The following is a 27,165-nucleotide window of genomic DNA, read 5'->3' on the forward strand; positions in this document are numbered from 1 at the left end:
CATTTCGTTTGTACAAGTACCTAAGATAAATTCCCAGAGGCAGGATTTTCAAGCAGAATATATAAGTTTATATATGGCAGATGTTGCCAAATTATCATCCATAAGGATAGTTACCCTTTCAACAGCAGTATTTGTTTCTCCATCACCTTAATAACATAATAGGGTATCAAATTTCTGAACTTTTGACCATCTAACAAGGAAAAAAATGTATCTTGGTGGGAGTCTGTGTGCATTTCCCTTATTGAGGGTGAGGTCAATCATCTTTCCAACTGTTTAAAGATCCTTTATATTTCCTGGCCCTTGAACTGTCTGCTTACGTGTCTTCCCAATTTTTCAATTGTGTTTCTGGCCTTTCTCTCACGTTAATTTCTAGTATCACTTTTTATATTAGTGTGATTATCCTGTCATCTCTGATAGGAATTGTAAATATTTCCTCCCATTCTGTCACTTGACTTCATTTGTATTGGTATTTCATATGTGAAAATTCATAGTTTTTATGTAAAGTTTAATTATTTTCTTTTATGGCTTCTAGACTGAGTCACAACGAGGTAGATATCCACTGCAGAATTAAAGAAATTAACAACCTATATATTTTTAAGCTTTATTTTAAATACTTTTAAACTTACTAAATAGTTGCAAAGATAGCCTAAAGCATTCCCCTATACCTTCTTTATAAAACTCCAGTCGACAAATCCAAAAGGAATTAAAGAACCAAACATCATTATTTTGCAACTTCTAATAATTACTGAATGGCTGGTAACACCTAAAGTTGATCAACTGTAACATCACAAAAAGATAGACAAGTAGATTATTTAGCTGCTTCCTGACAGAAGCCCATGCCACACCTCTGAATTATTCTTGACTAAATTTAAGAGTTATTTTTGGTGTGGGGGCAGCGAGGCATACCTCTAAATCTACTAGTATATAAGCAATACAGGAGCTAAAGGAACATGTTAAACTAAATCATGAGAAAGTAATGAGCAAAACCCAGAATGTAGGAAATCCTATAGGACAGGCGACCCTGTTTCTTCAAAAAGTTATTAGGGGATAAAAAGGGGGGGGGGCGCCTGGGTGGCGCAGTCGGTTGGGCGTCCGACTTCAGCCAGGTCACGATCTTGCGGTCCGTGAGTTCGAGCCCCGCGTGGGGCTCTGGGCTGATGGCTCGGAGCCTGGAGCCTGTTTCCGATTCTGTGTCTCCCTCTCTCTCTGCCCCTCCCCCGTTCATGCTGTGTCTCTCTCTGTCCCAAAAATAAATAAAAAACGTTGAAAAAAATTAAAAAAAAAAAGGAATATCAAACTGTCACAAACTAAAAGGGAATTAGACATTTATCAAATATAATGTGTGAATCTTGTTTGAATCCTTATTCAAAGAAACCAATTTGTAAAGAACACCTGTGGGAAAATCAGAGAAATGTAAACACTGGTTAGATATTCTAAAGTAAGGAATTTATGTTAATTTCAAGCATAATATTTTTAGGTTTTTATAATTTAGATATAGTGAAGTATTTATCAATGAAATGACATATCTGGGATTTGCTTTAAAATAAGTCAGTGATGGAAGGTATAGGAGGCAGAAGGGATAACACAAGATAACCTATGTTTATGTTAACAGTTGAGGCTACGTAAAAGGCACTTGGCAGTCAGCTCGTTATCTTATCCTAATTTTGTGTACATTTGAACACTTATATAATATCTTAAAAACTGGCTACAATCCTGACAGATTTTCTAGAGATCCTTCCCCATGATAATTTTTATGTGCCCGGGAAACAAGCCAGTCACTTCAATACCTTGAAATAATATGTTGGCTGGCTGTAACAGTTACCTCACCAAACAGGTGAGTTTCTGCAGGTGCAGGACTCTATGACTCTACAATATGTCTAAAGGGTGTCCTCTGGCCTAAAGTATTCAAGAGATGCAGTTGGAATAACTTGTAGCTTTTTTCATAAAGAAAAATCCTCTGCATTTTTCTTTAGTGTATAAAACAGCCAGTATTATGGAGCACCTATGTCTGAGCATTGTAGAAGAAAGGTAAGAGTTAAGAAGGCGCCTTTGTCTTTATGAAATAAATTCAAACATTCATCAAGTCGTCCACATGTGCTGGGCAATTTGCTAGGGATTCAATAATGAGTACAAACAGTCCCTCTTCCGCAAAAGAGTCTTTTAAAAAACTGCTACTGAGGCTATAATCAGACAAAATTCTAGTGAGTAAATGTCCTCTCAGCCCTGACTATAACAAATTTACCTCAGTTCACAAAATCTTTGATCAGCCCAATCCAAATTATCCCCTAATTACCACAAACTCAATAGAGAATGTAGAACCGTAGGGAATATATTCATTTATATAAACGGGAATTAGGAATGGTTCATATAATCCAGGACTCATAATCTAAGATTCATCAAAGATTAGATAGTTGCCCTCTCCTGGCAAATTTTAATACTGCAGTCTGGCTCAACCTAATACTGGGATCAAATTACAGGGGTATACTGCAAATAAATCAGTGCGGGAATACCCAGCCATGAAGGAGTTTCAAGAGCTGAACAAAGAAAACAGCAATTTTTTAAAAAGGAGAGGGAAGGGGGTAAGGGGGAGTTAAATAAATCAGTAAAATATTATTAGTAAAATTAAACAGAATGTCAAAGATTAGGACTCTTATTCTCTATCATCCTCCCAACACTGCTACTTTCAAGAAAGGATCTTGGACAGGTCCTCTCTGTATTTCAGTTTCCTTACCTATAAAATGGGAATAATATCACCTACCCCCTAGGGCTCTTGTGAAGGCAACAAAGGTTATGCATGTCAAGGACTCAGCACCTAGTTAAATCCTCAGCAGTGTCTGTTGTTATTCAGATGTCAGCTCAGGCTTCCCTGCTTCTATCTCCCAACACAGATAAACTCCTCTGCTAAGTGCTCTCCTTGAGCACTCTTTATCCTTACATCCCTCTATCAGTAATCACACACACACACACACACACACACACACACACAGGTGATTCTGATGAATATCTGTTTTTGTCCAAAAGATTGTAAATTCCATAAGGGCAGACACTCATCCTGTGTTCCTAGCATTCAGTGCGGGGCCTGGCACTCAGCAAATTTGTTAAATGAAACTGTAAAATTGCCAGTCAGTCTTTTGAATAATCGTACTTAGCACTGGTATAGGTATAGGTTGAATTGTGTTCCCTCCCCAAAAAGATACCTTGAAATCCTAAACCCTCATACCTCAGAATGTGACTTATATGGAAATAAGCTAATTACATCTGCAATTACTGTAACTAAGACGGGGCATACTGGACTACAGTGGACTCAGTCCTAGGTGACTGGTATCTTTAAAAGAGGAGAATTTGGACAGCAACAGAGGCAGGGATTAGAATAATGCGAGCAGACAAACACTTGAGGATTGATAGCTACCACCAGAAGCTGGGCAGAGGCAAGAAAGTTCTCCCCACTACAATTTTCAGAGGGAGTATGATTGCACCCACACCTTGATTTTGGACTTCTAGCCTCTAAATAACAGAGCTCTATTGTCTCACAGTTCTAAACATCCCAATTTGTGGTACTTCGTGTCAGCCAATGAAACTAAGAGAAGTATTAATTTGATGGCTTTGTTTGGTATTTAAAGGTATGTATAGGGATTTTTTTTTCTCCAAGGCCAGAAAAATTGTTTATAGATAATATATTTTTAAAAGAAACCATTAGGGCAAGTTTTTCTCGTCTATTCTCAATGACTTCCTAATGGCTTTTTAAAAACATCCTCATTTTTTTTTAATGTTTATTTATTTTTGAGAGAGACAGAGAGAGGCAGAGAAAGAGAGGCAGAGAGAGGGAGACAGAGGCTCCGAAGTGGGCAGCAGACAGCAGTGGGCAGCACTGACAGCAGAAAGCCCGATAAGGGGCTCAAACTCATGAACTCTGAGATCATGACCTCAGCTGAACTTAACCAACTTAGCCACCCAGGCTCCCCTTTAATGTTTATTTATTTATTTTGAGAGAGGGGGAGAGTGTGAGCAAGGGAGGGGCAGAGAGAGAGGGAGAGAGAGAATCCCAACGCTGTCAGCACAGAGCCCGACAAGGGGCTAGATCTGACAAACCAGGAGATCATGACCTAAGCCAAAATCAAGAGTCGCTTAACCAACTGAGCCATCCAGGCACCCCAATGACTTCTTAACAGCTTTAATCAACTTTGACTACTCCCCAATTCCAGTCATATATTCCAACAGCCTCATTATTTTTAGTTCTTTATTCATAGTACTCTTTCTGGCAATAAACAGAATTAAGTCCTACATAAGTATTCATTAGCAAAATAAAACAAAAATCATTAGTGAATCAAGATTTAGATGAACTACATACATCCAAAAATAGCACCTCAATGATGAGATTAAGTTTTCTTTAATATACTTTCAAACTTGGGATGTAAACTCACCTTTCACCCACGATATGGGAGGGATAGTAAAAAATTTGACTTTCTGTCCCCATTCATACCTTATAAATCGTTACAATTTTTAGTTCTTCATCAGTCTGATTTGTTAAATCACAAAAATCTGTGATTCAAAAAGAAAAAAACAAAAACTTTTCTAAGTGCTAAGCACATTCAGCACGAAGTGGCTAAGACTCATTTTTGTATAAACAAAGTATCTAATTGCCTTGTGTTATCTTTAAGGAATAGATATCATCTTGCAGTGAAAATGATTGAGGCAGGGACAAGACTCCCAACCCTGGTGGGTTAAGAAGTTCATCACCTGTGGTACCGTCTCTTCATGCTACATTATACACATGCTCAAAATTTGGGACACTGCCAACTTGATTTATGAAAACTGCTTTGGCATCCTGGATAAGACAAGCTAAAACCTACTTTAACTAAAAACGTGACAGAAGAGTCAAGACTCTTGAGTGTTCCCATAAACTCATAAAGAGGACAATTGATGACACAAGTTACATGCACTTAACCTTTAGTAGATAATGTTATTTTAAGAATTATTGCCATTTACACCCAGGAGGGCACAGGGAATAGGGTCAGACACAGACAGGGACAAGACGACCAAGAACCCCAGAGAATAGTAGAGCCTCCAATGTAATTAAGGTTCTGAGTAAAATATAGGAAATATAGGAAAGATCCCTTATTGAAAGGAGACATCATCAAGGTAAACTCTGAATACATACAAAAACTAGGATGTGGTTAAATGGAAATGGGACAGCAACAGATAAAGATGAGCTGGTCTAAGAATCACCATGTGATGCCAGAGTCAAGAGAGAGCCAGTTTCTGGGAGAGGTGACAGTATCTCTTTCAGAACTCCCTCCCAGGCTACAAGTTAAAGCCCAGTGGTGAACAATAACCAGGAGGCTTGCACAACCCTCACATAGCCCCATCCCCGCTGATCAAAGATGTACCCAGGTAAGGTACACACTGGAATGTAGAGGAAAGGTCATGGAGAGAAGGGGCAGTGCAGGGAGAAATGACAAATTCCCCAGAACACCAGAATTTAGCATCGGTCCACTCAGGAGAAACAAACAATAATTCGGAGAATAATTTGGGGAATTTTCTATTTTACAGCACTGAAGTCAATACCATTAACCAGGAATTAATATAGACAGATATAAAAATACAGAGTATCTTGTTTACAAGCATATAAAAGTGAGAGTTTGAAAGAAGTTTGTTTCTATCCAAAACAATTTATAGTAGTCACTGACTTATGCTCTCTAAAGAAATAAAAATTAGAGATTGTGCAGAATTGTTTTATTAGTCTCTGCCATATTTGCTACAGACTTAAAAGTCTCCTTCCTTCTCTCTCCCACCTAGGCTGGCCCACGATCTGGACCACTGCCATTTTAAGTTTATTCCTTTAAGTTCAGCATCATCCTCATTGTCCTCTCCTCTCCGTCTTCTGTACCTCTAAGAAATAGATGTTAATTCCTTAAGTATGATCCCTTAGAGGCTTTCAAACTTTTGACCACAACCCACAGTTCAGAAATATATTAACATTTGGAGCCAGTACGCACCAAAAAATATATACCTCAAAAGCCGACTCAGAAGCTCCTCACAACTTGTATCCTTACTTCACGTTATAAACGCATCTTTCCCATTCTACTCCACCTACTTCATTTTTTAAAAATAATTTTTATTATTACTGAGAGAGAGAACGCAAGTAGGGAGAGGGGCAGAGAAGGGGAGGGACTGGGGGAGGGGGGTGGACAGAGATTCCGAAGCGGGCTCCACACTGACAGCATCCAGCCCGATGTGGGACTCGAATTCACAAACCATGAGATCGATCGTGCCCTGAGCCGAAGTCAGATGCTACACTGACTGAGTCACCCAGGCGCCCCTCCACCTATTTTTTTAAGTTTTTTTAAATTTATTTTGAGAGAGAGAGCAAGCAGGAGAGGGGCATAGAGAGAGAGGGAGACAGAATCCCAAGCAAGCTCTGAGCTATCAGTGCAGAACTGGATACAGGGTTTGAACTCGTGAACTGTGAGATCATGACCTGAGCTGAAATCAAGAGTCGGGTGCTTAGCCAACTGAGCCACCCATGCGTCCCTACTTCACCTTTGTTTATGCTGGTAACCCAATGGTTAGGTCACGACTCACAGTTTGAAATACTTAGTAGATAAGACACAAGATAGCAACATAAGAAAGGAAGTAAGAGTTCGGCATTCAGGCTGTGGGAATTCAAACACCAGCCCTACCACTTGAAGCTGTCAACCTCTCTACCTCAAGGTCTTTATCATGGGGATAAGAGAACAGAGTTTATCTCAAAACTAAGGATTAACCAAGACTCTCCACAGAAAGCACTTAAAGCATCAAAATATTCAATTAATGGCTGGTAATAATTCTTAAATGGTCTGTGGACTTTTTTCATTACGGTAAAATACACATAAAATTCATCATTTTAACCATTTTAAAGCGTACGGTTCAGTGGCATTTAGTACATTCACAATGTTGTACAAACATCACCACCTCTCTAGTTCCAGAACATTTTCATAACCCCAAAAGGAAACCTATTAAGCAGCCACTCCCCATTCTATCCTCCTCCCCAGGCCCGGGCAACCCCTAATCTACTTTCTGTCTCTAGGTCCAGAGACCTTTTTAAGCAATAAATTAACATTTTACTGAAACAATTTTCTAAGGTATACGGAAGTGTTCTTTGGATTCATTAGCCCTACAGCTCATGAAACAAACTTCTGCTCACCATTTGTTTAAATAAACCTTGTGGGTTAGGTAATTCTGTGACCTGTCTTTGGAGTCAGAAACCCCTCCTGTGAATTTGGAGAGATTCCCAAAGTCTGACCCATGTTATGGAGGAGACTGTATTCAGTGTCCACAAGAGACAGAATGAGCAAGACCCTAAAAGAGGTTTCTTCATTACCTTGTGGAAGATCACCGAATGACAGAATATTCACCAAATGCAGACTGCTTATTCTTCAGTCTCTGCATTTTGAAATTCTGCTCTTGAGTCTCGGAAATTTTTCCATCAAGAGGTAAAAAAGTGAACTTGGACACAGAACTAGAGGCCCAGTTCTTGGCTTTAGTGTGTAGTATCATTTCCTTTTGGGGCCCCACCCCTCTCTCACTGATTTCCCACCCTTCCTTTGGGGTGTGGAAGACTGGGCAAAAAATAACTTTGTCCTTCCCAGGATCTACTGGGTGAGTCGCCGGATACTTGATCAAGAAAATAACAGGGACAGGGAGTTACCTTGCAAAGCAGCACTGTTATTCCTTGAGACATGATGAAGGCAGAGACTTCTCAGGCCAAATAAATAAATGTCACCAAGAGGCACAGAAGATTTGAACTGGAAAACAACGTCCTTGGTCCCAGTTGCAGAAGTCAGACTATATCTTTCTCTTTTGTGAAGACCAACACCGTTCACCCAGCAAATAAGCAGCGAAGTCCTCATTTTCCATTCTCCCTACCCATCCCCTACAGCTTTCTGGCCTTCTGGGTGAAAAAGCCTGACCCGCCTCAAGCATGGATAGCATTGGGCAAACCCGGCTTAGAGGTACTCCGATTCCGGGTCCCAGAGCTCAGCAAACCTTCCCGACTCCCAGGGAAGAGCTCTATGGCTTTTGAGCTTCTACAGTGGGGGCGGGGGCTTCAAACAGCAAACTAGCCCGAGATACCTCACGCCTCAAACCCTGGGAGCATCCTGAGATGGAGTTAACTTGATGTGGACACAAACTACACCTTTCCGAAGACCCGGGTGGCCCCTGGCAAGTCAGTGAGAGTGCGGATCTCTGAGTTTGCCACAAAGGATCACCCCCAGCCTCCAAGCCGAAGTTTCACCCCAGATCTATCAAAGAGTGAGACCTCGAGAAAAAGACCTGGGAAGCCCTCCCTTCCGCAAGCGCCAGTTGATCCTAATCCTGGCAAGTGTGGGTCCAGCACGTGCTTCAAGCATCCGGCCCTGGACGCTCAGGCAAAAGGGGCTCCAGCCGCCCACCTGGCAGGGAGCTCAGTGACCGCGGTCCCAGCGCCCCGAGGCTCAAGGAGACGGCTGCGCGCAAGGCAGGGAGGACCCCGCAAGGACTGCTGCGCGGACCCTTGGGGAGGAGAGGCGGCTGCCTCCCTGGGCGCCAGAAATGGGTCCCGCGCAGGGCTGTCTCCAGCGGGGCCAGCGCAGAAGGCGGGGTGCGGAAGGGACAGCACTCGGTTCACTCCGCCAAGAGTGAAGCAACTCCGGAAACTTCCCGGAGCCGGCGCGCGCCTCCCGCCGCCACCTACTCGGCGCCCCGCAAGCCAGAGCAGCCCGCGCCCACGCCGCGGGCGGGCGCACTGACCTGAGATGGTCTCCTGGTAGCCCTTCGTGAAAAACTGCATGGCTGTGGCCGCCCTCCAGGGCGTCTTGAGCAGTCCCTGCCGCTGGGGGTCCTCTCCTAACGAGCGCAGGATAGACGAGTAGGCGGCCGCCAGGTTGGGGAGGTTCAGCTCATTATCCTCCTCGCTGCGGGGCCGTTCACCCTTCCAGCCGTCCGCCGGCTGGACGCTCTTGGTTTCCGGCCGCGGCGGCTTCTCGGCCGGCCCGCTCGGCCCCGGTCGCGGCGACTCCCCCTCGGGGAACCCATTACTGCACCTGGCACCCCGCGGCTTGGCCGGCGCCCGCACCGGACCCTTCTCCATGGACCTGCCGCTGCCGCTTCGGAGGGACTCTGGGACTCTTCGGGGACTGCAAGTAAATTGCACCGGCGGCCGCAGGCAATAGGCTGTGGCCGGGATCACCTGAGGAAAGTAGGCGACCAGCCTGTAACACTCTTCAAGCCAGGGACAGCTGAGGGCTAGGGAGCGCTGCGGTGCCTCCTTTTTATGGGCTGGCGGCTCTGGCGGCGCCGCGAAGCGTTCCCATTGGCCGGAGCCTACGCGCGTCACGGCGCTCGCCCCGCCCCCTCGCCTGTCCTCTGCCCCGCGCCCGAGAGGGGGCGGTCCGGCGGGCTGGGCGCAAGCGGGGCTCGACCCCGCGAGCTCCGGAAAGGCAGCCGCCGGGGGCAGTGGAGCCGACCCGCGCCAGCCGGGAGGAGGGGGTTGCATCCTTCGGGTTGTGGCGGCGCGAACCGAATCCGGACGGAGGCAGATGTCGAGTGCTGGAACCTAGGCTGGGGGATGCACGCTCCGGGCGCCCGGCGAGCCCTCTCCTCTTCGGCAAAGAGAATGCTGCTCAGAAGTGCTCGTGTCCCCTCGCTCCAGGAGAGATGACCAAACAGGTGGGCTCGCCGGGGAAAAGACTGCGTTAAGCTGTCGGTAAGGAAACCAACTCTTACGCTTTTAGGGCGAGAGAATAATATGACATGACACTCTTGCGTTCGTTAGTTTAAAATATGGCCAACGCACCTGCCACCTACGAGAACCCACTCGCTGCTCTAAGGGAGAGTGTTGCACCAAGTGGACCTTACGTGAGTCCCTGTATCTAGGAGGATGGCATTTGTGATGGCCAGAACTTTGGCCCTGGAGAAGAATTGATTTGTAAGCGAGGAAAAGTTAGGACTTTCATTAAAAACCCATTTGCGTTCTGTGGGTATTTGGTACTGATCATTTTGGAGTGACGTGCTAAGCTCCTTTCCCCTGATGTTGGTACAAATTGTGAAACGTTATTGATCAACTGGACTCGTAACCAGTGACATCACCCTTGACTGTTTTCTTTAAGATTAAAAAATGTGGGTTTTTTTTAATGGGCTTTTTATCCCCCCTCGCTGGGGGGATTATTTCTTAATGCCAAAGGTAGGTTTTAAACATGTGTCAAATTAACATGATTTGCTCCAGAGTTTCTCATGCTGACTTTCTGACATATATACAGGTATTTAAAAAGCTTAGAATCAGACGAACCAGGAGGGAAGCCCTTGAAATTATTCTATACTGATATATAATATCAGTATTATATCATATTTATGATGATTATATTTATTAATATTATTACTTATTTATATGTATTAATTATTTGTTAATATTATAATTATTAATTAGTATTATTGGAACAGGCATAGCCCTGTTGTTAACATCAAGGAGGGAAATATGGAAATTACTTGGCCTCCTCAGCACCTTTAGTCTAAAATAGAAGTATTTGGGCGAATGTGCCTTTTAAAGATAATTGTTGAATTTCTACATACATTAAAGACCAAGATACATAAATCAAGAAACATGACCATCTCTTGGAAAACCTCTTTGTCACTCTGCTAACATTTTTGTAAGTCCCCCCGCCACCCTCCGCCCCCCCCCCCCCCCCCCCCCCCCCCCCCCCCGCCAGCAAATTCTTGCAACACTTTTTCCCTGTAAATGCACTGCCCACTGCCCACTGATATTTCCTGGTCAGAGTTATCCACTGGGTCTCAAACTGTTTCAGCATAGCTGCAGACAGCGTTAAAGAATGGTCTTGTAGGGGTACCTGGGTGGCTCAGTCGAGCGTCTGACTTTGGCTCAGGTCATGATCTCACGTTTGAGCCCCAAGTGGGGCTCTGTGCTGACAGCTCAGAACATGGAGCCTGCTTCAGATTCTGTGTCTCCCTCTGTTTCTCTGTCCCTCCCCGCTTGTGCTCTATCTCTGTCTCTCAAAAATAAACATTAAGAAAAAAAAAAAAGAATGGCCTTGTATTTAACAAATGAAAAGAAAGATACCAAGTGAGGTACTTTTTTAAATGGAGGGATTCCATTTTAATGAAGACGCTTTCAGTAAGAATTTTTTAATTTTTGGTGGCAATCTTTTTCCTTCCTTTAAAAACATTTGTGAACGTTAACTAATATCATATTCCCCAAAGACAACTTCTAATTAAATTTTTACCCTAAAAATTAACATTTTCTTATAAACACTGCTACTGAAGCATTAGCATTTTTGTTGCCAAATAATGCAAAATCTCCAGATTTGTTCGATGATATAATTAGTTGTAAAATGGAGGCAATGCCTTTCAACCAAATGCCCAGAGGTAATATAAGGAAACTTTAAAATCACCTTATATAAACAGTTTAACAGTGAAATGTAGGTACTTGGCAGGGGTAGTTACAAGTGGAAATGAGAGAAAAAAAGAGGAATAAACTAAAATAGGAGGGACATGTTCCCAGAATTTATTAGCACAAAAAAGTGCAACCGTAAAACTATGTGCATTCTCAAGCAGGAATTGTAATGGCATGTATGTATCTAACCCAGTAAGGGACCCATTTTCACCTTGGACCCAACCTGGGAGTTGCTTTGTATCAAAAGGCCAAGGAATTTTTTTTTTTTTTAATTCTCCCGCTTTTAGGAAAGTAGCAGAACAGAGAAACAGATGAGTGAGATCCACAGTATCAGAGATTGAATACTGCAGGGCTATAGAAATATATAGTCACTTGCCAAGGGAAGCAGGGAACTAATGTTAGGAATCTGTCAGTGGTAACTGGAAAAAAGGAAATTTCTTTAAATACACTTGATGGTGATTGTATATTTGAGATTCAAACTTTAGAGGATATTCTTGCATAAGGTGGAAAAACACACAGGAAAAGTGTCCTTATTCCACTCCTAACTTCCAGAAGTAGGACTATGGAATCAGTGCAATCCTGAGATGTCTCACGAAATCCCTCAAATGTCAGGAGAAGCAAACTAAATTGAGGCCTTTATCTTTCTTCTCTTCTGACTGAGGAGGAATGGGACAACTTTTGGAGAGAAAATGGAAGAACACAAACACTGAGCTGAGTCTCTGAGATGGAAGGAAGGATCAAGGGCTCCATGCTGACTTGAGGAAACTGTCCAAAGCCCAAAGGTACCTCACAAGGGTAGGGTAGACATACCCCAAATGTCACATATTCCTGGCAGAGGATCTTAGATACCATTTCAAAAGAACTACCACGTGCTAAAAACAGGGATACTAAGGAAGAGTACACTCTACCACAGATGAACACTGTCCCAACCTTCATAATCCCTTATAGAAGAAAGGATATATTACAGTCACCTCAAGTCCCCAACTGTAGCAGAGTCAGCAAAGCAAATGAGCTTCTGCAATAATGGGAAACACAAAGAAGTCACCCTCAATAATATCAGGAATGGATAGAACAGAGAAATAACATGGCAACCATACAAACGTGTAACAGCCAAACTAAACTAAACAAGGGTGGAAATAATACAGCACAAAGAAGACACAAACACAAAGAGTGCAACTGAATAGGAAGTAAAGCTCATGGAACAGAAGCAAATTGCTCACAAATGTTTTATGCTATAAAACAAATTAATAAAAACATGGGTTCAATGTGATAAAAAAAACCAAGATAATAAAATTGAAAAAGGAGTTACAGATCTAAGGAAATATATTGAGGACCATCATTATTATGGAATTTGTTTAAAAGAACTATATATAAAATAGACACTGTTAAAAATTTAATTACTGGGGCACCTGGACGGCCAACTCTTGGTTTTGACTCAGGTCATGATCTCATGGTCATGAGATCCAGCCCCGTGTGGGACTCCACACTAGGCATGAAGCCTGCTTGGGATTCTCTGTCTGTCTCTCTTTCTCTCTCAAAAAGTAAAAAAAATAGGGGTACATGGGTAGCTCAGTCGGTTAAGCATCTGACTCTTGATTTCAACTCAGGTCATGATCTCACATTTTGTGGGTTTGAGCTCTGCATGGGACTCTGGGCTGACAGTGCAGAACCTGCTTGGGATTCTATCTCTCCCCTCTCTCTCTACTCTTCCCCTGCTCATGCATGCTCTCTCTCTCAAAAAACAAAACAAAACAAAAAACAAAAAACTAATAATAAATAAAAATAAAAATAATAAAATAAAAAACCTTAAAAAAATTAATTACTGACATGGAGAAAGGCAGGTGAATGAATGCAGAATAAGAGACAAAGATGAGAGCTATTAGAGAAGACAAAGATGATCCAGCATAAGAATAATTAGGGTTCTTGAAATAAAGAACTCAACAAATGGGAGGGAATATAGTCAAAAATATGATACAAGCAGATTTCTGTACTAGAAATAAACCCTTATATTTATACGCAGTTGATTTTCAAAATGAGTGCCAATATGATTAAACAGGGTAAGGAGTCTTTTCAACAAATGATACTGGGACAATTGGATACCCTCTTGCATGTAGCAAAAGAAAGAACTTGGTGGTGGGGAGATAGGTGAAATAGTTGAAGGGGATTAAGAGGTATAAACTTCCAGTTATAAAATAAATAAATCACAAGGAAGAAAAATATAGTGTAGGGAATATAGTCAGTAATATTCTTTACTTTTTTTATTTTAGAGAGGGAGTGTGAGCAGGGGAAAGGGGCAGAAGGAGAGAGAGAGAGAAAAAAAAATGTCAAGCAGGCTCTACACTCAGTGCAGAGCCCAACATGGGGCTCAATCCCACAACCTTGGGATCATGACCTGAGCCAAAATCAAGAATCAGTCATTCAACTGACTGAGCCACTGAGGTGCCCCTTCTTTTTTTTAAGTAGGCTCTACACCCAACATGGGGTTCAAACTCATGACCCCAAGATCAAGAGTTGCATGCTCTACCAACTAAGCCAGCCAAGCGCTCCAAGTCAGTAATATTCTAATAACATATGGTGACAAATGGTAACTACAGTTATATGATGAGCATTGTCTAATGTATAGAATTACGAGTTCACTATGTTATACACCCGAAACTAATATAACATTGCATGTCAACTATACTTTAAAAAAAAAAGAAGTTGGATCACTATCTCACATCATATACAAAAATTAACTCAAAATAGATCAAAGGCCTAAATGTAACAGCAAAAATTATAAAGTGCTTAGAATAAAACATAGGCATAAATCTTCATGACCTTGAATCAGCTAATTAGAAATGACACAGAATGAAAAGATGCTCAACATTACTCATCATCAGGGAAATACAAATCAAAACCACAATAAGATACCATCTCATACCTATCAGAATGGCTAAAATGAACAACACAGGAAATGACATGTGGTGAAGATACAGAGAAAGGTGAACCCTCTTACACTGTTGGTAGGAATGCAAACTGCTTCAGCCTCTGGAGAACACTATGGAGGTTCCTCAAAAAATTAGAAATAGAACTACCCTAAAACCTAGCAATTGCACTCCCAAAGGATACAAATATAAAAATTCAAAGAGGTACATACACCCTGATGTTTATAGCAGCATTACCAACAATAGTCAAACTATGGAAAGACCTCAAGTATCCATTGGCTAATGAGTAGATAAAGAAATGTGGTATAGGGGCACCTGGGTGGCTCAGTCGGGTAAGCATCCAACTTCAGTTCAGGTCATGATCTTACAGTTTGTGAGTTCAAGCCCTGTGTTGGGCTCTGTGCTGACAGTTCAGAGCCTGGAGCCTGCTTTGGATTATGTGTATGTCTCTCTCTCTCCCTCTCTCTCTCTCTCTCTCTGCCCCACCCCACTTGCTCTCTGTCTCTCTCTGTCTCCCAAAAATGAATAAACATTAAAAAAAAAATTTAAGAAGATGTGGTATAGATACACAATGGAATACTATTCAGCCATCAAAAAATGAAATCTTGCTATTCACAATGATGTGGATGGAGCTAGAGTGTGTTATGCTAAGTGAAACAAGTCAGAGAAAGACAAATACCATATGATTTCACTCATGTGGAATTTAAGAAACAAAACAGATGAACATATGGGAAAGGGGGGAAAAAAGAGGGGGAAACAAACCACAAGAGACTCTTAACAATAGAGAACAAGCTAAGGGTTGATGGAGGGAGGTGGGGAGGTGGGCTAAGTGGGTGATGAGTATTAAGGAGGGTACTTGTTATGATGAGCACTGGGTGTCATATGTAAGTGATGAATCACTAAATTCTACTCCTGAAATCAATATTACACTACATGTTAACTAACTAGAATGTAAATAAAAATTTGAGAAAATAAATAAATGGCCATTTTTAAAAATGTTTTTATCATTTATTTTTGAGAGGGAGAGAGATAACATGAGCAGAGGAGGGACAGAGAGAGAGGGAGACACAGAATCTGAAGGAGGCTCCAGGCTCTGAGCTGTCAGCACAGAGCCTGACACGGGTCTCAAACCCATGAATTGTGAGATCATGACCTGAGCCAAAGTCGGACACTTAACCAACTGAGCCACCAGATGCCCATAAATAAATAAATAAATAAATAAATAAATAAATAAATAAATAAATAAAATGACTCACGAAGTAGAAGCAAAAAAGGGAAAAAGAAAAGATAAACTAGGCTTCACCAAAATTTAAAATATAACCCACAGAATGGGAGAAAATACTTGCAAATCATGTATCTAATAAGGGACTAGTATCTAGAATATATAAAGAAGTCTTAACAACTCAATAAAAAGACCAATAACCTAATATACAAATGGGCAAAGGATTTGAATTGACATTTCTCTAAAGTAGGTATACACATGACCAATAAGCACATGAAAAGATGCTCAACATTAGCTATCAGGGAAATGCCAATTAGGGCCTAAGTGAATATTACTTCACACCCCCTAGGATGGCTGTATTAAAAAAGATGATAAGTATTTCAAAGGATGTGAAGAAACTGGAATTCTTATACACTGCTAGTGGGAATATAAAATAGTGCAGCTGCATTAGAAACTGGCAGCTCCGGGGCGCCTGGGTGGCTCAGTGGGTTAAGCGGCCGACTTCAGCTCAGGTCATGATCTCGCGGTCCGTGAGGTCGAGCCCCGCGTCGGGCTCTGTGCTGACAGCTCAGAGCCTGGAGACTGTTTCAGATTCTGTGTCTCCCTCTCTCTGACCCTCCCCCGTTCATGCTGTGTCTCTCTCTGTCTCAAAAATAAATAAATGTTAAAAAAATAAAAATAAAAAATAATAAAAAAAAAGAAACTGGCAGCTCCTCAAAAGGTTAAACACAGAATTCTCATACGACCCAGCAATTCCACAACAAGTAGAATCACCGGAGTAACAAAAACATGCCTATACAAAACTTGCACATGAATGTTCATAGCACCATTATTCACAATAACCCAAAAGTAGAAACAACCCAGGGGTGCCTGGGTGGCTCGGTTGGTTGAGCATCTGACTCTTGATTTCAGTTCAGGTCATGATCTCCTGGTCATGAGATCAAGCCCCCACATTGGGCTCTTTCCTGACAGCATGGAGTCTGCTTGGGATTCTCTCTCCTTCTCTCTCCGCCCCTCCCCCACTTGCGCTTCCTCTCTCTCTCAGAGTAAATAAATAAACATTAAATAAAAGTGGACACAACTCAAATGTCCATCAACTAATGAGTGGATAAACTGTGATATACATGTACACTGGAATATTATTCAGCCATAAAAATGAAGTACTGATATAGCCAATAACATGGATGAACCTTGAAAACATTATACTAAGTGAAAAAAGCAGATGCAAAAGGCCACATATTGTGTGATTCTATTGTATGAAATACCTAGAATAAGCAAATGCATCAAGACAAATCAGATTAGTGGTTGCCAAGGCCTTATGGGACTAGGGAGTGACCACTAATAAGTGTGGGGTTTCTTTTTGGGGTAATGAAAATTTTCTGGAATTAGTGGTGATATTTGCACAACTTTGTGAATATATTAAAAACTACTAAACTGTACAGTTTAAAAGAATAAATTTTATGGTATATGAATTATATCTCCATAAAAAAGGATATTCCTCTTAAAAGCTAAAATACAATTTGCAAAAAATATGTATATATATCCATATATATATAATTTTCTAGAACAATATCTTCTAGAAAAATTTAAGACAGAATGCTTAACACCAGGCTGGATAAACTTCAAGAATAAGGACAGTTTCAAGGATAGAGTTTTTCAAGCATCTATGCAAAAAACCAAAACAAAACAAAAACAACAAATTGCCTAAAAAGATTGGGGAGTAAGGACATAGGCTATCCTCCAGTTTTTCCACAGCAACAGTCATTGCCAAAAAAACAATACAATTTTTTTCTGAAGGAGAAAGTTTTATAGCTTTAAGGAAAGTAAGTTATACCCACTCAAGAAAGCATTCAAATACAAGGATACACTGCCTCAAACATGTATGAACTCAGAAAACACAATGTGTATATAAGTTCCTTACTGAGAAAACCACTTGATATGAGATCCTGCTAATTAAGAGATAATCAAAATAAAGAACTCAAGAATTCAGATGGTATGGTAAGCATTTAAATATAAAATCAATTTAAATTTTTTAAATATAAAAACAATTCTAAGTATAAAGCCAATGCTAAAACACCTAATATCACTGTCACAGAACAGAACATGAACAGTATGAACCTGGACAATATAAGAATAATACAACTAACCAAAACTAAAAATTGAAGAAAGGGAGATGGGCACCGTCTTCACCCTTCATTAAAAAGGGTCAGTAATACTATTTAAGGTGGTGGGACGCCTGGGTGGCTCAGTTGGTTGGACATCCAACTTCGGCTCAGGTCATGATCTCATAGCTTGTGAGTTCAAGCCCCACGTCGGGTGGGCTCTGTGCTGACAGCTCAGAGCCTGGAGCCTGCTTCAGATCCTGTGTTTCCCTCTCTCTCTGCCCCTCCCCCACTCTCACTCTGTCTCTCAAAAGTGAATAAACATTAAAAAAATTGTTTTAATATTATTTAAACTGGAACATATTAGTAAAAAAAATCTTCATTTTTTTAGCTTTAGAGGAATTGTTAAAGAAATACCACAAAGAAATTTTATGTGTCAACTTGCCCAGATATCTGGTAAAACATTTCTGGGTTCATCTGTGGGGCTGTTCCCAGAAGAGAGTAACATTTGAATTGGTGAACTGAGTCAAGAAGATTGCCTTCCCCAAAGTGGGTGGGCATCATCCAGTCTGTGGTGGGCCTGAATAGAACAAAGAGGCAGAGGAAGGGCAAATTCACTCTCTCTGCTTGAACTGAGACACCCATCTTCTCCCACCCTCAGGCATTGGACATCACTGCTCCTGGTTTTCAGGCTTTCTGACTCAGATCAGGACTTATATCATCAGCCCCCCTCATCCTATACCCGTTCTCAGGCCTTATGGACTCAGACTAAAAGTATGGCTCTGGCTTTCCTGGCCTTCCAGCTTGCTGAAGGCAGATTGTGGGACTTTTTGGCCACTATAACCACGTGAGTTAATTCCTATAATAAATCTCCTCTTATATATCTCTCTCTATATATTTTATTGGTTCTGTTTCTCTGGAGAAACCTAATACAGATTTTTCGAAATAGATTTCTTCAGATTTGCTTCAGATCCCTTTTCTTCTATTGAATTCAAATAAAGTAGATGTAAGAGTTTCTTAAAAAACAGAATTTCTGATAGGATGCTATTTGGCAAAGGGTTTCAACCAGCTTTTACTGAAGAACTGGAAATTCATATTATAATGCCACTGCGTCGTATTCATAGTCAGCGATCCACTAAACTGTATGTGGTTCTCATTCTATAGGGTAGGCTCAGTTATAAATTCCATTAAAATCCCAAGTATAGAATAAGCTACATGGAACCCCAACTGAAGACTGGATCCTGATGCCCAGGGTAGACAATCAGGTAAATGCCATTTGGGAATGCTGTTATAGCCATGTTTCTCCTCTGGGTGTGTAACATGTTAATTGCAGCATGGGAAATATGGTAGAGAAAGCAAAATCCAAGTTCCTGTTTCCTGGGTAGCTATGAAAAAAGTCAGGCAACACGTGCTGTCATCACCCTAAGTTGTGCTAAGGATGTGAATTCATAGAGCTAGATGTGAAGCATTCTTCAGTCTGTTTGATAATGGGGGTGAGAGTGGGGCTTCATTCCTGGGATCCCCTCCTTCAATTACTTCCCTGGCTCAGGAGCACCTGCAAACCTTCTGTAAAATGCAACAAACCTCTTTCTATCCATGTTCCATTTAAACTTGTCTAGTCAGTAGGCACCAATAGAAGATCCCCTAGAGACAATTTCCCCTATCCTTTATTGGACCCAAAACCAGATGTGAGCCTTGAGGTAGAGAATCCCAAGCCAACAAGGAGAAATTTAAAGTTTCATGAAATAGTCCAAATGCTTTCACTTTGAGCTGGTTCTCTCAGGGTTTTAGTCCAATTCTGAGTATGTTTAGGGGGCCCTTTCTGGTCTAAAACCCACAATGTGCAAAATATTTGTGGTTTTAGAGATGAACAAAATTAAGTTTGTAATTTGCTCTCACTAAGTTGATAAACTTCAGAGAGGGGTTCCATTGCTATGGCCCCAATGGCCCCATGATACCATGAAGATCAGGAGTCATTTATTCGTTCAACAAATATTCAGTGAACATCTACTATATGTCAGGCTCTGTGCAAGGCACAGGGAATGCAACAGTGAAAAAAGACACAAAAACTCTGCCTTCAAGGAGCTGACATTTATTCATTCAACAAGTTCTTTGATGTTGTTATGTCTACAACATATCTGCTTTTTATTATTATTGATTTTGGAAAAATTCTAGAGACTGTTGCCCCTTAAAAAGTAAAACTATGTAAGCTCACAAGTTAGAAAAAATAAGAGTCATGTCATGTTGTGGTTAAGAAACAACCTGTGGAGGGGCGCCTGGGTGGCTCAGTCGGTTAAGCGTCCGACTCTTGATTTCAGCTCAGGTCACGATCTCGCAGTTCATGGGATCAAGCCCCACGTCAGGCTGTGCACTGACAGTGCAGAGCCTGCTTGGGATTCTCTCTCCCTCTTTCTCTGCCCCTCCCCTGCATGCACTCTGGCCCTCTCTCTCAAAATCAATAAGCTTAAAAAAAAAAAAAAAAAAAAGAAAAGAAAAAGAAAAAAAAAAAAAAAAAAAAAGAAAAAAAAAAGAAACAACCTGTGGTGTCACACTCTGTGGGTTCATGCCCTGGCTCCATTAATTATCAGCTTAGTGACCATGGGCAAATCTCCTAACCTCTTAAAGCCTCGATTTCTGCATCTGGAAAATGGGTGGTATAGGACTTTCTCCATAGGCTTGTATGGGGATGTGAGACTATCCATGTAGAGTTTAGCAACAGCACTAGATACATAACAATTGAGTGACATATGTTAGCCATTGTTAATGGCAAAGTTGTTTAAAATACAAAAAGAATATTTTAATTATTGAAAGATCCCTTGGAAAAGGAGTATTTAAGTAGCGATTTACTCAAGGGAATCTAGTTCGGATCAGAAAAACTTAGTGACATCTCTTATGATTAACTGAAAATTAATCAGAAATTAAAATAATGTGAATCAATAAGAATATTTAGGTCTTTCAGTAATAGATTGTATTTGGGGCAAAGCTGCGTAAATACTGCGAGTTCATTATCTTATTTAATGCACTTTGTACAACCCCTGATCATGGAAGTACAGAATTATACCTATTCAGTGAATAACATTTCCTGTTAAATGCCCATACATTGAGCTCCTGACCAGGCACTGTGCAGCGGTATGAGTCAGCAAGAAAGGCTGGCAAACTCATGTATGACAGAAAGAATGAGGCAGTGCTCTGCAAAGAGTGCCATCCCCAACACAGCCACGTCTGATGGCAAGGCTGCACATCCTATCCTGGAATGTCCCCTTGTCTCAATGTCCTCTATCAGTTAATGTGCTACTTATTTCTGGAAGATTCCTAGTTTATCCAGAGTAGAGGATTTGTTTTCTAGTCAGCGGATGCTTTCAAGTGGTAATTTAAGTGTCAATGAAAAATAAACAAAAGGTGTTGCAAATTCTGTAAGATCTTAGCAGTTCATTGAAGCTCTGTTGTTACTGAATGTATCTCCCTCTCAGTTGCCTGGGGAACTGCATTTTAATGTCACACATCAAGCAGTTCTTTCCTGAATGTAATTGTAGTTTTTCTGATGCCATGGTTAAAGCTGTTCAAATGTTTGGCTCCTGGCAAATACTTCCTAACATCATTCACGACAGTGATGGATCTGAAGCAATTTTAATACATTTTTAAATCCTACTAACTTGTTAAATAACCAGAGAAAGAATCCTATATAAATTGAAAATATCTTTATTACCAAAAGAGGTGTTTGGGAAGATACATTCAAATTTGTAATGATCTGATGTTTTCAAGACTGTGGTTGGTCCTTTGCAGGATTTCATCTAGAGGGTAGCCATGATCTCTTATGAGAGAGGTGCCTTATAGCGAGATGAAGGCCCGCACTGGATAGACCATTGGTTTCTGACAGTCACTGCTAGATGCCTACCCAATATTTTTTCTCACCTTCTTTGTTTACTGAAGGATCTCCAACTTAGTTCAGAGAGACAATGTGCCTGGACTTGGCTAAAAACACACATTTTCCAAGCTCTCTGTAGCTGCAGTGGTCTTGTGGCATAGTTCCATCCAAAGAATTATCAGTCACTGGGTAGCACTTCAAAGGATATGTGCCTTTCAAAGGATTTGGATAGGTGCTCAGCTGATAGGCACATTGTGTCCTTCACATTCTTTCTCTTACCAGGAGTGCTGAGGCCATGCTCAAAGGATCAGTCATCTTGTGGCCACAAGCACATGCTCTGGATGGCTGAGCAGAAGGATAGGAAGATCCTAAGTCCCTGATAACACAGCAAAGCCTTCTTTCCAGCCCTGGACCACCTCCCTCCAGGCTTCTCATTACTTGACAAAAGTGAAACGATTTATCAAACCACTAGTGTTTGAGTCCCTGTCATTAAAAGCCAAACAACTCCTAACTGATACAAAATTTGGTACCTGTAAGCAGAATGCTGCAGGTAAGAAGGGAAACTAAGTGTTCGGATAGAGGGCTTTAAAGACCCACCTGTTGGAGGCTGGAAAGATAGTGGTCCCTGTTTTGGCAAGGCATTTGATCAAACTGGCTCTGCTGTACCTTGCTTGCTGTGCCTCATTTAGCACTATGATGGCAGATTAGGAAGAGAGATGGGATCTTGTCCATTGGTAGTATTGCCAAGTCATTCTAGATGAGCTCTGCCACCTCCAGACTTCTTACTGGGTAAAAAGAATGATCCTTTATATTTTATTTGCATTTTACACTATAGAATCCATTCTAGTTAAGGCACATAAATGAGATGAACAACTCCAAGTACTTTGCATGGTGCTGGGTATATGAAAACTACTTCAGAGGAATTTGCTGAATAACTAAATGGAACAATGTTATCATCCTATTTTTGTCTCACTTCAGAATGTGCAAGGATAAGAATCTTGCTTTTGTCGGTTTTACTATCATCTGCTAATTTATTATCCTTGCTTCAGGAAAGTGAGCAATTTACAGATTGAATAAATAACTAGGTTGGAGGGGCACCTGGCTGGCTCAGTTGGTAGAGAATGTGACTCTTGATCTCAGCGTCATAAGTTTGAGCCCCACACTGGGCATAGAGTTTACTTTAAAAATACCTACCTACCTACCTACATATATACATACATAACCTACACAAACTGGACTTTCTGATATCCATCCCTAGCCAAAACATAAGACAATAATAAAACACTTTTTGAATACTGTCATGTGCCAGGCACTGTTCTAAGAACTTTAGTAACTGATTTATTCTTCACCACAATGCCATAACATAAGATTATTGATAAGTTAGTTCTGTCAGTGGAAACTATTATTATAATAGTTTTGTATGTACAGAGGGCACAGGTAAGCTAGGTATCTTGTCCAAGATCACATACTTAGAATGAGTGAGTAGCAGAGCCAGGATTAATCCAAGTGTGTTAGCTCTTGTATACCACACTTTAATGTTACATTAGTATTATTTTTCTTCATTCTTTGTCATCATTCTCATTTTGCCTTTGGCCTCTGTGCTAGTTGCTCTTGCCTTATGAATTTGGGCTTTTTAAAGTCTTTGCTTGATCATGCTATGTATTTTTTCTTGTATCCACCTGTGAGGAGGTGGTTCTTGGGTTCAGGCATCATGTCCCCCATGGAGGCAGGCTCTCTATACAAATGATTAATGTTTATACTTGATGCTTTAAAAAAAACCCCACAAAATTGTAAATTTGTTTTATTATAACAGTGACGCATAAACATTTGCTAATTACTATATGACTAGTGTAGCAGAGAATTCTAGGTGTTTCTGTCTACATTCTCCCCTTCTTCTAAAGTAATAGAATCCTAATATTAATATGGGTACATGGCCACCCTGAATGAAGACACTTTGCAGCCATCCTCACACTTAGATGAGGACACTGATTTCTGGTCAATGGGATGTTCAGAAAAGGAATGTATGCAACTTTTAGGTTGCATCTCACTTCTTATAGCCTGGAATAGGAACATCGGGGCTTAATGGATTATGTAGACAAAGCAATTTCCTATAGATGGTAGAACCACCAGACAGATGGAGCTTGGAGCCTTGGTGACTATGGAGCAGAGCCACTCTGTCAGTCCAGTCATATACTTGAGAGAAAAATAAATTCCTCTGTTGTTTAAGCCACTGGTATTTTGGACCTCTATTGTTGGCTAATAGAGCCAACAATAGAACCTATGTCATAATTAATACAACTGGGATATACAATTTAGACTTCAGAGCCAGACCTAAAGAAATACAAATGTCAGTCATATCATGTTGGTATCCTGCATGATTTATCTGAGTCACCAATCTTTAACTGACATCATTGTTGTATAACTCTGGATTGCAGAGGAGAAACTCCACATTTTAACAAAAACAACTCTGAATCTTTCCTGGAATTAGACCCCTCCCTGATGACTTCTAGTCTCAGAGCCTCCAGATCCCTTTCTGTAGCTGTCAGGGACTCTGTTTAAACTATCGGAGAAATGATCTTGCCATTCCCCTTTGACTTTCTAGTTTTTTCTTGCTTGAGTCAGCGTTTGAATGTCTAGACTTGACAACTGGGGTGTGGTGTAAGGTGACAACCATCCCAGTTTGCCTGAGGTCTCCTGAGTTTTAGCACTGCAAGCACAGAAAAACCCTCATTCTTGAGCAAACCAGAATGGTTGGTGACACTAATTATGCTTAAAATATATTACTGTTACTTTTCCCAGAGCTTCTGAGTTTTTATCTATAACTACCTTTCTACTTTCTTTCTTCCTTTCATTCTCAACCAACATTTGTTGATTGTCCATCATATGCCAAGTAGAATGTTAGGTGTTAGAGAAGTACAGAGAATAATAGGATAAGGACCTTCTCATCTACTAAAAGAAACAGATGTGTAAATCTAATTACAATGCAGTGTAATAAATACAATTAAAGAGGGAGTGTGAAATACTTGGGAAGTACAGAGGAAGCAAAACTTGAAATACTGGTTGTGTTAGGAAAGGGCTTCATAAAGGAGGGGGCATTTGGTATGCATCTTAAAGACGGTTAGGTATTCACCAAGCAGGGAAATTGCTAAGAAGTTGCTTCTTGCTACTTAGTCCTTCCTTTATAATGGAACTGTAATCTGAACAGAAGTTCAATACAAAACAAAACAAAAAAACAAAAACACAACCCTGGAAACGGATGCTGATTATTCATGATTTTGTGAAATTTTTGTCTGAATCTTTCTGCCACTCAGACACATGTTATAGTTGTTCTGGTTAAAGAAATGCAAACAGAAGTTGTTGGATGGATGCAAAGACGAATTGAGAGGGACATACAGTTGATTCGAGTCCTTTTGCCATTTCTCCTTTCCTTTCCTGGGATTCTGGGGTGTTGACTGGCACTCTTACAGCCATCTTGGACCATGAGGCAACTTTCAGAATGAGTGCACTAATGATGGCAGATTGGAAAAATAAGAGGAATCTGGCCCGTCATTACTATAGAGCAATCATAGGAGTCCTGGACTATCCACCTCAGGACTTTTACAAAAGAAAAAACTCATCTTTTGTGTATTCATACCATTGCTATTTAGGGGGTTGGGTTAAGTGAAGTTAAACCTAATCACAAAGGATATAAGTAACTAGTCAAAATTTTAGTGATTACTGTATTAGCAGTCAAACACCCACCACTACTCTGACAGTTTGAGTAAGAATTCTCTGACATACTACAAAATATACAGACTTTATTGTAGATAATAGAAAAATACCAGATAACTTTTGGCCATATCCCACTTCACCCATCTCTTTTCAGATGCTGGGTCCCTCTCCTACCACTTTTCCTCTTCTCAGGATTAGCTCTTTTTTACCCACATGTCAACCATTACATTCCTGTCCATTTATTTGGTAAATTAGTTAATCTATACTCCAGGTCTCAGCCTTGCTAAGTCCTGATGATCATGTACTTTCTATTCCCAAAAGATATTTTGCTTATTATAGACAATTTTTCTCCCCTAAAAAGAATACTGTATTAACTCAAACTAACATTTTCCCTCTACATGTATGTTATCTCAAAATCCCAAAGCTTCCTCAAACAACTTGTAGCTATTTCTTGCAGTTCTCTATAACTTAATATCCATGGAAAAGCTTGGTCCACAGAGGAAATTCCTAACCTAAGATGTATGGATTGAGTTTATCCTGTTAAAAGATAAACTGAAGCATATTAAATTTTTAAGAGTTTTTGAGCAAAAATTGATTCCAGTCAGGCAGCACTAAAGCAGAAGTGGTTAGAAATGCTCCACCAAAAGGAGTCAGGGAAAAGACTTATAGAGAAGTTATGGAAACAATGCAAGGAAATTATTTGATTGACTATAGCTTAAGCAGTTGCCTTATTTGGGAAAGCCTCGTTGGCTGTTTGTGATTGGTTGCTATCCTTAGGTTTTGATTTCTTTACCATGAGTAGTTTTCAGTCTTAGGATTTGGTTTGCTTAGTCAGGCCACGAAGGCATTAAAGCTACCTCAGTCTAATGGACTCCTTGTTTAATTAATTTAACAGTCTAAAGCCCTGACAATTTCTTCATACTCCATCGGTGCAGTATAAATGGCTTTTCTAAATCTAAGGAGTGTGATCATTAATATTAAAGCTGTGTGTGTTTGTTTATACCCATCAGGTGAGTTAAACTGCAGTCCTGTTCAGGTATCAGACTTACATTTTTGTGAGGAAACCTAGAGACAAAAATATTAGAATTTTAGACTGGTAGGGAGGTATTTTTAAGCAGGAAAGCCTCAGCACCCCTCAGTTTCCAATGAATAAGAAGCCCCCACTCCCAACCTTCAGCCTCTAAACAAAGCTGTCTTCGGCTTCCATGTACTGAAAGGTGAGGGGGGAAATGAGAGAGTCTTTAGTGGCATTGGAAAAAGGAGTCTATCCCAGCAACAACCACAAATCCTGGGCCTTGGGAAATAGCATTAAGTAGGTCTGTATGTATATCTGCAAAGTTGGGAAGAATCTAAATGGAGAGTTGTATAAACTTTCCTCTCCAAGGCTAAGTCAATTTCCTCCTCTTAACTCCCTGGGTTTACTTGACCTGTTTCTTTCCTCTTCTCTTGGCTTATTCCCCGCTTGCCAAAATCTGCCCTTCTCACTTTTGTTGTATGCCTAATATTAATTATTATTTAAAGAAATGAAATATATTTCCAAACTGTGTTCGGGTGTATATCTATATCAATATCAATATAAATATTGATATCTTCTTATTGAAATCTACAAAGAATTATATAGGAGTAGGTGGTTGTAAAATTTGAGGATGAGTTTGGGAGATGTAGCTTAATTAGAAGAACAATGAGACTCTCCAGAATGTTAACATAATAGGAGCCTGTGTTTAAACAGTATATCCTGGGGTGCCTCGGGGCTCAGTCAGTTAAGTGACCAACTCTTGATTTCAGCTCAGGTCATGATCTCATGGTTCGTGGGATTGAGCCCTGCATCAGGCTCTGCACTGACAGTGTGGAACCTGCTTGGGATTCTCTCTCTCTCCCTCTCTGTCTGCCCCTCCTGCACTCATGCATGCTCTCTC

General features: G+C 40.7%; 1 protein-coding gene and 1 long non-coding RNA gene across 5 annotated transcripts in view; one reads left to right on the top strand and one right to left on the bottom strand.

Annotated features, from left to right (window-relative positions):
• Positions 1-9,275, bottom strand: part of GCH1 (GTP cyclohydrolase 1) — a 46,543-nt gene extending 37,268 nt beyond the window's left edge. For all 4 annotated transcript variants that reach the window (XM_023255703.2, XM_023255705.2, XM_023255704.2 and 1 more), the window contains exon 1: positions 8,770-9,275. In XM_023255703.2, the coding sequence (XP_023111471.1) occupies positions 8,770-9,109 (340 nt within the window). In that variant the 5' untranslated portion in view covers positions 9,110-9,275. The remainder of the gene's footprint in view (positions 1-8,769) is intronic.
• Positions 9,276-9,360: 85 nt separating this feature from the next.
• The window catches only part of LOC109500848, a 61,585-nt gene continuing 43,780 nt past the window's right edge, over positions 9,361-27,165 (top strand). The window contains exon 1 of the long non-coding RNA XR_002158632.3: positions 9,361-9,724. This is a non-coding gene — a long non-coding RNA (uncharacterized LOC109500848). The remainder of the gene's footprint in view (positions 9,725-27,165) is intronic.

The sequence above is a fragment of the Felis catus genome, chromosome B3, assembly GCF_018350175.1.
Source record: "Felis catus isolate Fca126 chromosome B3, F.catus_Fca126_mat1.0, whole genome shotgun sequence".
Lineage (NCBI taxonomy): Eukaryota > Metazoa > Chordata > Mammalia > Carnivora > Felidae > Felis > Felis catus.